This window comes from Rattus rattus, chromosome 7, assembly GCF_011064425.1.
Source record: "Rattus rattus isolate New Zealand chromosome 7, Rrattus_CSIRO_v1, whole genome shotgun sequence".
Taxonomy (NCBI): Eukaryota; Metazoa; Chordata; class Mammalia; order Rodentia; family Muridae; genus Rattus; species Rattus rattus.
Genome location: NC_046160.1, coordinates 8,470,679 through 8,483,903, shown reverse-complemented (window position 1 = coordinate 8,483,903; position 13,225 = coordinate 8,470,679). Strand labels below are relative to the sequence as shown.

The 13,225-nt window shown below is 42.7% G+C and overlaps 1 protein-coding gene across 1 annotated transcript in view; it reads right to left on the bottom strand.

Annotated features, from left to right (window-relative positions):
- The window catches only part of Thada (THADA armadillo repeat containing), a 307,293-nt gene that overhangs the window by 265,576 nt on the left and 28,492 nt on the right, over positions 1 to 13,225 (bottom strand). Inside the window, exons 16-20 of the mRNA XM_032908756.1 lie at positions 11,073 to 11,280; positions 6,391 to 6,526; positions 5,978 to 6,114; positions 3,277 to 3,435; positions 403 to 560 (exon numbers count right to left, since the gene is read on the bottom strand). Coding sequence (XP_032764647.1) covers positions 403 to 560; positions 3,277 to 3,435; positions 5,978 to 6,114; positions 6,391 to 6,526; positions 11,073 to 11,280 — 798 coding nt within the window. The remainder of the gene's footprint in view (positions 1 to 402; positions 561 to 3,276; positions 3,436 to 5,977; positions 6,115 to 6,390; positions 6,527 to 11,072; positions 11,281 to 13,225) is intronic.

The window sequence follows — 13,225 nt, the reverse complement described above, 5'->3', positions numbered from 1 at the left end:
AAGAGCCCTGTGGAGTCTTACAAAATAGACAATTTCAGCTAAAATTCAAGTATGTATGTTAAAAGGAAATAAAAATTTAAATATAATGCAGTCAAAAAATGAGGTAAATCTATAGTTACTGATGTAAAATATTTCTTAAAAAACATTTTAGGAGTTGGGATTTAGCTCAGTGGTAGAGCGCTTGCCTAGGAAGTGCAAGGCCCTGAGTTCGGTCCCCAGCTCCGAAAAAAAAATTTAAAAATAAAGTGCAACATCTACTATCCTAAAATCTTCACAAACCTTTCTCTCAGTTGGCATCTGTAAAATATGTAAGGTTTAAACCATTTTTTAAAAGCTGGTCTACAAATGCCAGCGTATGCGTTGGCCACTAACGACACCTGGAAGCCTAATGAGCCACCTTACCTGCTGCACTGTCAGTAACCCATCCGCGGACTCTGGCACAGGCTGCAGAGGGAGAAGCTGGCAGAGCGTGCCAAGAAGTAAAGCCACTTCCTTCATGCTCCTCCAGCAGCACGTGAGGACCATCTGAGCAGTTACATCACACGCTTTTTCTTCTTTACCTTAAGGAACAAAACAAAAGCCATTGCACATGTCAGGCTTCTTAAAGCATGTCAATGCATAATTTCCCCAAGACTGATTGATCTGTTTGAACAAACAAATCTGTCATATGTTCTGCTTATTCAGAGAAAACAAAACAAAACACTAACATTTGTAGAGCACATGCTATTGAGCAGGAAGCATGTTTACTTCTTATTACTTTGAAAAAAATTAAAATGAAACACAGTACTGCCTCAAAACTTAGGACTAATATTTGAATGTTACTGAAACAAACTCTCCAACTCTCTGTCACCCATAAAGTTGACCCATGGTTGACTATAAAAGAAAGTACTTCTTGTTTACTCTGGTGAGAATGGCTCTTTTACCAGTTGAGCAATGGAGAAAACTTTTGTTGTTGTTTCTGGTTTTGCTATTTTGGACACAGGGTCTGTCTCCTTATGTAGCCCAGACGACCTCAAACTCATTCACAACCCTCCTCGCCTTGCCTCCTGAGTGTTAGGATTACAGCAAGGGCCTCCAGAATTAGAGAGAGGACTTTTTTCTCTTTCCTGATGATTTTATTTACTTACTTTATACCACACGTATGAGAATGCTGCTGGAGTTGGCCATGTGAGCCACTGACATGGGTGCTGGATAGACACTGAACCCAGATCCTTACAAGAGCAATTGCTCTTACCCACTGGGCTGTTTCTCCAGAGCCTGAGACAGAACTTTTAATCAATCAATCTTTTTGTCCTTTTTTCTTTGAATGCATATTGAAAACCAAGCTTTACTTGCTTACTTATCTGTGCACATGTGTGCCTGCTGCTCACAGAAGCCAATGGCAGGCCCTAGATCCCCTGGAAGTAGTTACAGACAGTTGTGAACGAGTGCGTGGGCGCTGGGGCTGCACTCAGACCCTCCAGAAGAGCAGCCAGCACTCCTACTGCTGAGCTCTGTCCTCAGCTACAACACAGAACTCTTAAAATTAAACACAGAAAATAACAGCTATCTTTTAAAATATATTTAAGTAACATGGCAAATAAACTAAATGTACTCCTACTTATTCTCTTATCCAGTTTTAGGTATACTTTAGTACTGACATTTACAAAGTTCTATTCAGGTAAATAAGGAAGTTAACAAAAGTTTATTCTATCTTACTTGCTGTTATGAGAAAAGTTTACTAAGCTGAAAGAATAAATGAACTTACAAATAAACACATGGCATGCACAGAATGGCTTATGCACAAAAAGGGGGTGGAGGTAGAACTGGGGAGGAAATGGAACATGGCTTCACTTTAAATTCATATTTCACTGTTACAGTGAAAACATTTTTTGAATTTAAAAAAAATACAATTGCAAAGAGTTTTTTGCAAGACAATAACCCCACCTAGTGGAGAACACAGCCACAGGATAAATCATTAATTCCCTCTAGTGATAAACTTTTCAGTGACAACTGATAAAGTAAGCGCAGACTGGAATCCTAGAGGCTTAGCTTAGTGAAAATTTGGGCTTCTTTAAAAACCCAGTTGTATTACATTTTTGTTTCAATCCCAGAGTGGGATATGGGGCTGCTTCAGAATGTCCACAGCAGCTGACTAGGATCTGTCTCATGCTCCAACAGGGGCATGATTTTGCCAGTGGAAGACAGTTTACATTTGGAATTCTGGGGACTCTTCAGAGGGTGTATAAATGCCAGAGTCCTGAGTGGGGAGGAGGCTGCTGCTCCCCTGTGCCCTGTGCCTTGTGCCTTGTGCTGCTGGTGCTGCTGCTGGTCTCTGGATTGCTGGTTGGACATCTCCTGATTGTGAACACTGGATTTGCCCCTAGGAACTAAATGCCCTAATCATCAGGAAGTAGTCTAAAGAGATCTATGCCCCTTTCCCCTCTAAGCTTCTTTCTTCTACCAGTGTTGGGTGTGGAAGGGATTGGGGAAGAGAAGGATGGTAGAATTAAGAACCCATTAAAATAGCCAAAAAGTACAGTTATACTTGGTATAACACAGAAGCACACATTCTGCTCAGCAATCAGGTTTTCTTTAAAATGATGCTCACTTCAAACATTTCCCAGCAGCCACCAGGCAACAGGAAGCAGGGAGATGGTGATGCTGCCCAAATCCATCACCATGTGTCCCTGCTCTTCCAACAGCCGGGCTGCTAAAGGGTTTTATGCTCAATAGCTTCTTGTAGTATCATCTGTGTTGAAGGAAGGCATACCATTTTCTTGCAAAGTTCTTATAAATTCATTCCAAAAACCAAATTAAACAGAAAAAACTTTGTTTTCCAAAAATGTTCTGCAAATCTGTACTTTCTTATACTATCAGAAAGCAAAGATGGCTTAGCAGGTAAGAGTGTGAACCACTCGTACCCAAGTCAGGTTTCAAGCATCCACATCAGGCAACTACCTGTAAGCTTCATCTCCAAAAGGTTCTGACACCTCTGGCCTCCACACACACTTGCACTTAGGTGTGTACACATACACATAATCTAAAATAAAACAATTTTTAAAAAAGAAAGTCTGTGCATTTTACATTACTGAAATACTTGTGGTCAGTTGGTGTGCAGTGGTATAGGCTCATTAGCACAACCCTAGCATAGTATGCCTTACAAGGCCCCAACAACACACGCACACATGCACTCACGCACACGCGCACACACACGCGTGCACGCACACACACACACATGCACGCACACACACACACGCACACCACTAATTACATTATCAATTTCACATATCTTACCTTTGATTTCTGCAGAACTATCAATATTTGAGACACTGGTACTCAAGTCCTCCAAATCAAAGCTATCACATTCTTTCAGTATTTTAGCTTGGCTGAAGTAATCGTTAGTATCCCGTGGCTGAATCTCATTGAGAATGACTTGCAAGCGGCTTGCTGACTCTGAATAAAAGATAAATGTACATGAATGCCCAGTTCCAAGTCATGCACAGATTTCCTCAGACTAACTCAAAGTTGCCATAATTTAACAGTGACATTAGGCTGTACTCACAAGATGGATAGTGTGAAAGTTACTTACACTAGTTCTTCATAATATTAGTGTATACTCTTACAATATGAGTTTACACTGAAGACATGACCAACACACAGCTCTAACATCCCCTGCTCAAAGGTTGCCATCACTGTTTTTTGCAGTTATCTAGACACTCAGGTACGGTGCTTAGTCATGAGGCAGAACAGCAGAGCCTGCTTCCCTAGCTCACCACATAAGACACCAACATTGGAAGATAAAACTGTGTTATAATAACTAAAAAAAAAAACCCTCAATGCCATGTAATCTCTTATAACATAAATGTATAAAGATGTCATATTTAGTTGAGAAAAGCAAAAGACACGGCCTTCTCTGCGTGGTGCCCAATGAAGTGTCTGCTTTACTTGCCAGGCACTCACGGGAAATGAGTAAATTAAAGGTGGCCCTTTGGTCGCTGCTGCATCACCAGTGCCTAGACCAAACCTAGCTCCACAGAGGGTCAAGAAACTGGACTGAATGAGCGGGGTAACGGTGGGTAGTAAGCCACCCAAGCTCTAGTCTTTACAAAGTACCACAGGTAACAGGTAACATGGAACAAACACAAAAATCTAAGAGGAGGTAAAAGATGACATAAATCTATTCAGACACTGAGGGAAATACACAGGCTCTAACTCTGTCTGTGCACATTGAACCAACATCTTATGTTTGTCTGTTGCTTCTTTGAAAATTTTTCAAAAAGGCAAATTTTAACAGCTAGGAAAATAAAACCCTTGCCACCACCTCACTACAAAGGCCATCAAAAGAACACAGAAATAAAAAGACCAGAAGAGAATTTTAAGAATTTATCATCTATCTATGGCTATCGGGGAAGACCTTTTTTTACTAGGGGGTTCAGATTATGGCCTATAAAACAGGGAAGTATCAAGAAAAACTATAAAGGCCAAGGAAAAAAGAAAAGACAGAATTAGGAAAAGTCTGTGAGGTAAATATAGCGCCTGAGACCAACTTTTTTAAATTTAAAATTATTATTTTAATTTTTCATGCAATGTATTTTGATCATATTCTTCCCCTCTCCCAAATCTGCCCAGATCCTCCCCATCTACATAAAAATACAACACGAATAATAATAAGAAAACCTCTCAGGCATGCTCTACAAACTCTATCTACATTAGGAAACTGAAACCCCCAAGATCACTCATTCAGAATCACCAGCGCTTGCCTGAGCCAACTACTGGCAAGAAGCCTGTATGTTCCTTATTCCTTAGAACTTTGACCTAAGTAGGAAAACTGAAGTATGAAAATTTGGTATTTAGAATAGCATGGGCCAAAATAATTAGTATCCCCATCATCACCAATTTTCATCACAAAACAAAAAACCAGAATGGTGATGCCCAGGGCTAATGTCTCACTCCATGTGATGCTAGTTCCATGGAAGGCCAGCTCTTGGGAAGAGCATTAGGACACAGGCTGGACAGCCAGAGTGCCAAACCACTCCAGGACATGGAGGGAGGACACTACAGTATCAAAGGGGGACAGAGCAAAAGGTTAGACTATGTGTCATTCAAATGATAGATTATATGATTAGGAAAAAGTAATTTAAATTTTATTAGAAGGAATGCAAGGACATCTACAGGGAAGGATCTAGAATAATCTAAGAAAAACAAAAATTACCTAGAGAGGGTGAGAAGCGTCAAAGAGAAAGGAAAGAGAAGTAGGAGTTTTTCATGTGCAGTGGGCACGTGAAGGGGCTGTCAAGGGATCCTAAAGGCCCACCTGCACCTGCAGGAGATGCAGGGCAAGGACACAGGCAAAGAGGCAGGGCATGGAGGGAAGAGGCAGAGGAAGCTTTAACTATTTCATTCCCTTGATTCCCATCCACTGCTCCTTGCCCATTTCTCATTTCCAGCAAGCCCACCTCACAGATCTGTACACCTGCTCTGAAAACAGTACCTAAAACCCAACTTATCTCATTCATTACCTGGCTCTGGAGCTTGGGGTCATTTTATATACACAGTGTCTGCAAATCTTTTCTTTATCCAACAGATCCTGCTTATCCATAATGAGTATACCAGATAATTATACAGCATACCTTGACCATATTCAGCTTACATTGCCCTCTCTTGTCCCCCTCACTCCTATTGATCCCCTTCTTTACCCCAACTAGTACCTTACCCATTTTCTTGTCCCCATCTCTTTGTCCTTTAGGATAACACTAAGTTTGCTTGTAGGAAGATGAATGAATTTGTTTAAAGGAACAAAGACCTTACCAGTGACAACAACACTGAGCAAAATGTCCCTCCTGCTGGGGGCTATTTTTTAATAGTTACAAAGATTACTAGGAAGTGAGAAATAGCATGAAAAAAAGATTCTTCAGTAAATTTAGTTTCTGTATCTCTCCAAAGAACAAAGAGGAAACAGATGGAGACAGCGCTACACTGGCCCTTGTCGGCTAACCTGAGTCGGTGTCCATAGGGATGAGGCCTTCAGGGGAGGAGCTCTGGATGACAGGAGACACCACGGTGGAAAGCCTGTAGGACAGCAGCAGAAGCTTCCCCAGGACTGGCTTCCACTCACTCACGAGCCTCAGGTCACTGCAGCAAACACAGTAGAGACATTTACACTAAAAGCAAAAAACTCATTTGAAAAGGAAAATTAACACGAAAAGCACCTGAAAGAATTTGTGGCTGTGTTGTATATGAAATATTAAAAACTTAAAAACATGTACATATAGGTAGATAATTAAATCTAATTTTCAATTCTTTGTGAGGCAAGGTACTGTTCTTTTCCCAAGACACACATCAGTAAGAAGCTAAAGGTAGGACATGAAGTATATTTCTCAAAAAAGACATAGCTGTGGTCAGTCTTACTGTAGAGGCAACTTCTGAAACGCTCTTGTTATACAGTGGACTCTCCCATACAGTGGAAACGAAGACGCAGCCTGAAGCAATGAGTTCTCAGCTTGAGATATTTCATCCTCAAGGTTTTCCATCAAGCATTTAATAACTAAAAAAAGCAAGCAGAAAACTGAAATAGCCTCAGTCATAAAACACATTTATAATACTCAGCTCAACTAAAAGTTATATTAGGGTTGGGGATTTAGCTCAGTGGTAGAGCGCTTGCCTAGCAAGCGCAAGGCCCTGGCTTCGGTCCCCAGCTCTGGAAAAAAAAAAAGTTATATTAGAGATTTTGTATGTATATGTACACATTTGCACATATGGGTGTATCTGTGCAAGTAGAAGTCAGAGGTCAGTGCTGGGTCTTCTCCAGTCCCTCGCCACCTTATTTTCTGAAGGCAAGCTCTTTCACAGAACCTCCTTGGGCTCACTGATTCAGTAGGGCTGGCTGGCTGGTTAGCTTTGAGAAGGAGTTGCCCCACCCAGCTGTTGACACCGATGCTAGTGATTCCAATGCAGGTCACCCGTGTACACAGCAAGCAGTGCACCAGGAGTCTCTCTCTAGTCACTGCACCAGGAGTCTCTCTCTAGTCACTGCACCAGGAGTCTCTCTAGTCACTGCACCAGGAGTCTCTCTCTAGTCACTGCACCAGGAGTCTCTCTAGTCACTGCACCAGGAGTCTCTCTAGTCACTGCACCAGGAGTCTCTCTCTAGTCACTGCACCAGGAATCTCTCTCTAGTCACTGCACCAGGAGTCTCTCTAGTCACTGCACCAGGAGTCTCTCTCTAGTCACTCCACCAGGAGTCTCTCTCTAGTCACTGCACCAGGAGTCTCTCTCTAGTCACTGCACCAGGAGTCTCTCTAGTCACTGCACCAGGAGTCTCTCTCTAGTCACTGCACCAGGAGTCTCTCTAGTCACTGCACCAGGAGTCTCTCTCTAGTCACTGCACCAGGAGTCTCTCTCTAGTCACTGCACCAGGAGTCTCTCTCTAGTCACTGCACCAGGAGTCTCTCTCTAGTCACTGCACCAGGAGTCTCTCTCTAGTCACTGCACCAGGAGTCTCTCTAGTCACTGCACCAGGAGTCTCTCTCTAGTCACTGCACCAGGAGTCTCTCTCTAGTCACTGCACCAGGAGTCTCTCTCTAGTCACTGCACCAGGAGTCTCTTTAGTCGCTGCACCAGGAGTCTCTCTAGTCACTGCACCAGGAGTCTCTCTAGTCACTGCACCAGGAGTCTCTCTCTAGTCACTGCACCAGGAGTCTCTCTCTAGTCACTGCACCAGGAGTCTCTCTCTAGTCACTGCACCAGGAGTCTCTTTAGTCGCTGCACCAGGAGTCTCTCTAGTCACTGCACCAGGAGTCTCTCTAGTCACTGCACCAGGAGTCTCTCTCTAGTCACTGCACCAGGAGTCTCTCTAGTCACTGCACCAGGAGTCTCTCTAGTCACTGCACCAGGAGTCTCTCTCTAGTCACTGCACCAGGAGTCTCTCTCTAGTCACTGCACCAGGAGTCTCTCTCTAGTCACTGCACCAGGAGTCTCTCTAGTCACTGCATCAGGAGTCTCTCTAGTCACCGTTTTGGAAGTTCTGAATCAAAGATTTTTCAGGCGTATCAGCCTGTTACCAACTTCTAATTAAGGCAATATTGAAGAATGGACTGCAGTCCCTTAATTGCTGGGGTTAATGAGGACATGAACTCTGGACCTGGGCATCAAACTCCAGGACTATGTAGCATGACTATTTAGTAACAGTAAAATCAAGATACAATCAGACATCACGCAACCCATTTGTGTACAAGTTGGGTCAGTAAAATGGTTCAGTGGGTAAAGGAGCTTTCAATCGACCTGATGACTTGAGTTAGATCCCAGATCCGATGCAGTGAAAGAAGAAAATTAGCTGCTAAAGTCTGATATCCACATGGCTACACACTTACATATACACACACACACCCCAAATGCTACAAAAAATTACAGTGTACAAGACAATAAATTTTTCTGTCATCATGTATATGCAAACATAAACATTATTCTAAAACATTTCCACTGCCCACTGACTCAGCACACACAAAAGTAAAACAAAAAGCTTTCACTGCCAGTAGCTATCATTCCCTTCTGGTAGCTCCGCCCATGCTCGGCTGCAGGTACCCACTGATTCACTCTGTCCCTATAGATTTCCCTATTCTTAACCAGGCGTAGTGTCATATACTTATAATCCTAGAATCTTGGTAAGCTGAGGTGGGGAGATCAGGAATTCAGGACCAGGCTACATAGCAACATGGAAGCTAGCCTGGGCTATATGAGATTCTGTCTCAAAAACAAACAAACAAAAAACCCAAAATGAAAACAACAAACCACAACAACAAAGATTCTAGACATATTATAAGTAAAATAAATAACAAGTGACCAGCTACAATCACCTGTCATAATGTTTTCAAAGTTCATCAAAGTTGTATAAATACTTCGTTCATTCACATGGCTATACAGGTCTAACATATTTATCAGTTCGGCAGCTGATGCACACATGGCTTATTTCCAATTTTAGACAAGCATGAATAATGCTGCTATGAACATCCTTGTACAGTTTTTGCCTAGGCTAATGCTTTCATTTCGTTAGGTATTCACAGGCTGAATGTTTGTCCTCAGTCCTAGCAGTGTATATCCTATTTTCTCCTGAACCTAATTAACGTTTATAGTCTGGGTTGTTTTTTAAAGATTTATTTATTGGGGTTGGGGATTTAGCTCAGTGGTAGAGCGCTTGCCTAGCAAGCGCAAGGCCCTGGGTTCGGTCCCCAGCTCCGAAAAAAAAAAAAGAAAAAAGATTTATTTATTTATTATACATAAGCACATTGTTGCTGTCTTCAGACACACCAGAAGAGGGCATCAGATCTCATTACAGATGGTTGTGAGCCAGCAAGTGGTTGCTAGGATTTGAACTCAGGACCTCTGGGAGAGCAGTCAGTGCTCTTAACCACTAAGCCACCTCTCCAGCCCTATAGTTTAGGTTTCTTATTCTAACCATCCCAATTGGAATGAAGTCTTTCCTCTCTGTGATTCTGGTCTGCATTTCTCTACGGGCTGATGGTACTGAGTGCTGCTCCATGTACTTGCTATTCGTTTACCAAGCATACGCAGTCTTGGGCTCAACCCCTGCTACTGCCCTGCATAAAACTGGTATAGTAGCTCATACCAGTAATCCCATCCCTCAGGAGGGGAAGGCAGGATGAGCAGAAGCTTAAGATCATCCCTGACTATAAAGCAAGTTTCAGGCCAACCTAGGCTACGTGAAATCCTATTCAAAAATAAGAGGAATAGGAGGGTGGATGCTGGAGAGTTGTCTTCATTACAGAAGCATGAAGTCCTGAGTTTGAATCACCAGCACTAACATAAAAGTTTGGTAACTGCAGTGGTGGGGTAGGAAGCAGGGACAGGCAGATTCTGGAGGTTCCCGGGCCAGCCAGTCCCAACAGAAACAGCAAGTTCCAGGTTCAATGGAGAAGCTGTCTCAAAAATTGAGGAGGGGTAGAGAGACAGTTCAATGCTATCTTGCTGTGCAAGCATGTGAGCCTGATTTCAAATCCCAAAGCTGAGCATGGCCAGATACTGTGGAAGATGGATAGGAGGATCTCTGGGTCTTGTGGACCACTGGACCAGGTCCAGTAAGAGACCTTGCTCCAAGAGAAGAAAACAGAGTGATAGGACAGGACACCAAATCTTCTCTAACCTCTGTGCACATGCACACACATGTGCACACACTTCAGGCATACACGACACTTAAGTTTCAATGTTTTTAAAAATAATTTAAAATGATAAGGTCGAGAAGTGATTGAGAAAAATACTGAACATCAAAGTAACTCTGCTCTGTACAGACACAACAAGGATGATCTAACTGTGGTCACAGAAAAACTATCACAGGAAAAAGTATACTTTGAGTTGAGAAAGAAAAAAGTTGCCCTTTTAGAAAATGTATCTTATTAATGTACACTTTTGTACTTATTTAGCACACGGTCTTCTGTTCTGAAATAGGTTCGTCAGGCAGTGTTGGCGCACACCTTCAATCCCAGTACTCAGGGAGGCAGAGGCAGACGGATCTCCAAATCTGAGGCAGCCTGGTCTACAGCCTGGTCTACAGCCTGGTCTACAGCCTGGTCTACAGCCTGGTCTACAGCCTGGTCTACAGCCTGGTCTACAGCCTGGTCTACAGCCTGGTCTACAGCCTGGTCTACAGCCTGGTCTACAGCCTGGTCTACAGCCTGGTCTACAGCCTGGTCTACAGCCTGGTCTACAGCCTGGTCTACAGAGCTAGCTCCATGACAGCCAGGGCTGCTCAGAGAAACCCTGTCTCAACAACAAAACAAGACAGACAGGGGGCGGGGAGGATGGGAAGGGAGGGAGGGAGGGAAGGAGGGAGCGGGGGAGAGAGGGGGGAGGAAGGGAGGGAGAGGAGGGAGAGAGAGAGACAGACAGACAGACAGAGACAGAGAGACAGAGGTATTAAAGATGAGTAAACTAATAATTTGCATTGAATGATACAGGTTGTGTTGGTAAACTCTTGAAATAAAAACAAGTGAATATTAAGCCAATGGGTGTTAACCAAGTAGAAAATGAAATAGAGGGTTTGATAATTTACAACCAAAGGTCACTTTTTCAATACAAACCCACTAATGTGTTCCTTTCCACCACAGCAGACTTCTCTCCAGCTCCACATGTGGGCTGCTGTGCTGAAGAGGCAGACAGGGATGCTGGCAGAGCATCCTGCCAGATCAGCAGGTTCAGCAGGTAGGAAGCTGTCACACAGTCATAAGGTTTGGTGCTGGTGCTGAGCTCCAGCGCTGCCTGGAACAGGTCTTGCAGCTTCTCAGAACCCTAGAGATGAGCACAGTCTCGGTCACGATGGCAGGAAGCACCTTGAAGGAACCATGTGTTTAAACTTATGCCACTGTCTGGCTGAAGCTCAATATGAACAATAATGTCCATGGCCTGCTTTTCTCTATGAACATCGGCTACCTTTGTCATAGTACTTGGTGATGATCACTAATCACTTCAGACATGATGACCTTTAACATAATTTCAATTGGGAAACTCAACAGGCAAACAGATTTTCACTGTGAATCTGTTGGACCTCCAAGCCATACCACCTTCATGTCTACTCAGAGTACAAGTTTTAGTCAGCTTTGTTTCTCTCAGTTTATGTTATATCTGAGCACCACATCCTTGTCCTTTCTCTCTTTCCTTTCCCACAGAACTGGTTGCTTGAATGATAGAGCCATAATAAGACTCCTCATGGTAAGACTCCATACATGACCGGAGAACGGAGGACCAGCTAGGATTCAGATCTGGCATGCAAACTCTCGCACCTGTGTTACAAGTAAGAACACAGAACAAGGGACAGCTCACTAGAACAGCTAGGGAAAGGCACTGGACTGGCAACAGGAGACAAGGATCCCAGTCCCAATCCCACAGCTGACAAGCCACGTGTTCACTTCTCTGGACACCAGTGTTCGGTTGATCACTAATATATTATGATTCTTTTTCGACTGCTCCACAACTATCTAATGGGAGGGGTTAAAAAGTTATCTCTGAATTGGATTATTAGTACAATGACATTAATGATGACTAACAATTTCAAAACAGTAGATAGCAAATGTACTGATTTCAATGTCAGTTTATTTCTATCTAAACTTTTTTCTAGAATAAATCTTAAACTATACCACCTATAAATTAGTAAGAAAAAGATAAACAGCCTTAAAACTAACACTTTTATTCCACTTAAGTCAAAATATTAATACAATGAACCCTTGAAATGGTTCAGTGCTTAACAGCTGTAACCTGCATGGGGGAAGAAGATCAACTTCCATAATTTGTCCTTTGACCTATACACAGATACACACATACACATAGACAGTGACACACAGGAAGAAATACATGAAAATGTAATTCAAAACTTAAAACAGGAATATACCATTAAGATATAGATCTGCAGTTTCACAGAAAGATGGGAAGTAAACCCTATGAGTAGCAAGGACATCTATCAAAAGACATGCCATCATGGACATGTGTTATACACAGGGTATTAAGCTAGTGTTAAAGGTACTGTTCAAAAATTATGTACTATACAGGATAGAGGATACAGGGCTTTGAAATACCTAGTCAATATCTTAAAAGCCTTTTCTAAGTAGGAGGTGATAGATGCTTTTATTTTAACTACATTTATTTACTGGGGGGGAAGGGAGCTGAAAGAGACTTGCACAGACTGGGAACATACATGGAGGTCAGGGGAAAACTAAAAGAATTGTCCCTCTCCTTCTATCATGCAAAGTTCAGAAACAAAACCCAGGTCACAGAGCTTGGTGACAAACACCTTTACCTACTGAACCTCCTGTCCTATTTTCAAGTCTTAAATGTTTATGTCAACCATTCTACTAACATGCAACAAGACCAGATATTATAACCAAAATCCTTTCTTAAACCACATGAGGCACAATAGTTGTACAGTATCTCTGTGGCAAGCACATGTTTATGGAGTTAAAAGTGCAGAAGGCTTCTCCAGGCCCCACACAGGTTCTGTTAAATTGGGCCTCTCTATAATTTACCTTCTCACTGCAGATCCTCTCAAAAACCATTTGAATAATCAATGAGGCATAGCTAATCTATATAAAAGGCTGCATGTGATAACCAGTAAAGGAAATGCTGGGGCTGGAGAGATGGCTCAGCGGTTAAGAGCACTGACTGCTCTTCCAGAGGTCCTGAGTTCAATTCCCAGCAACCACATGGTGGCTCACAACCATCTGTAATGGGATCTGATGCCCTC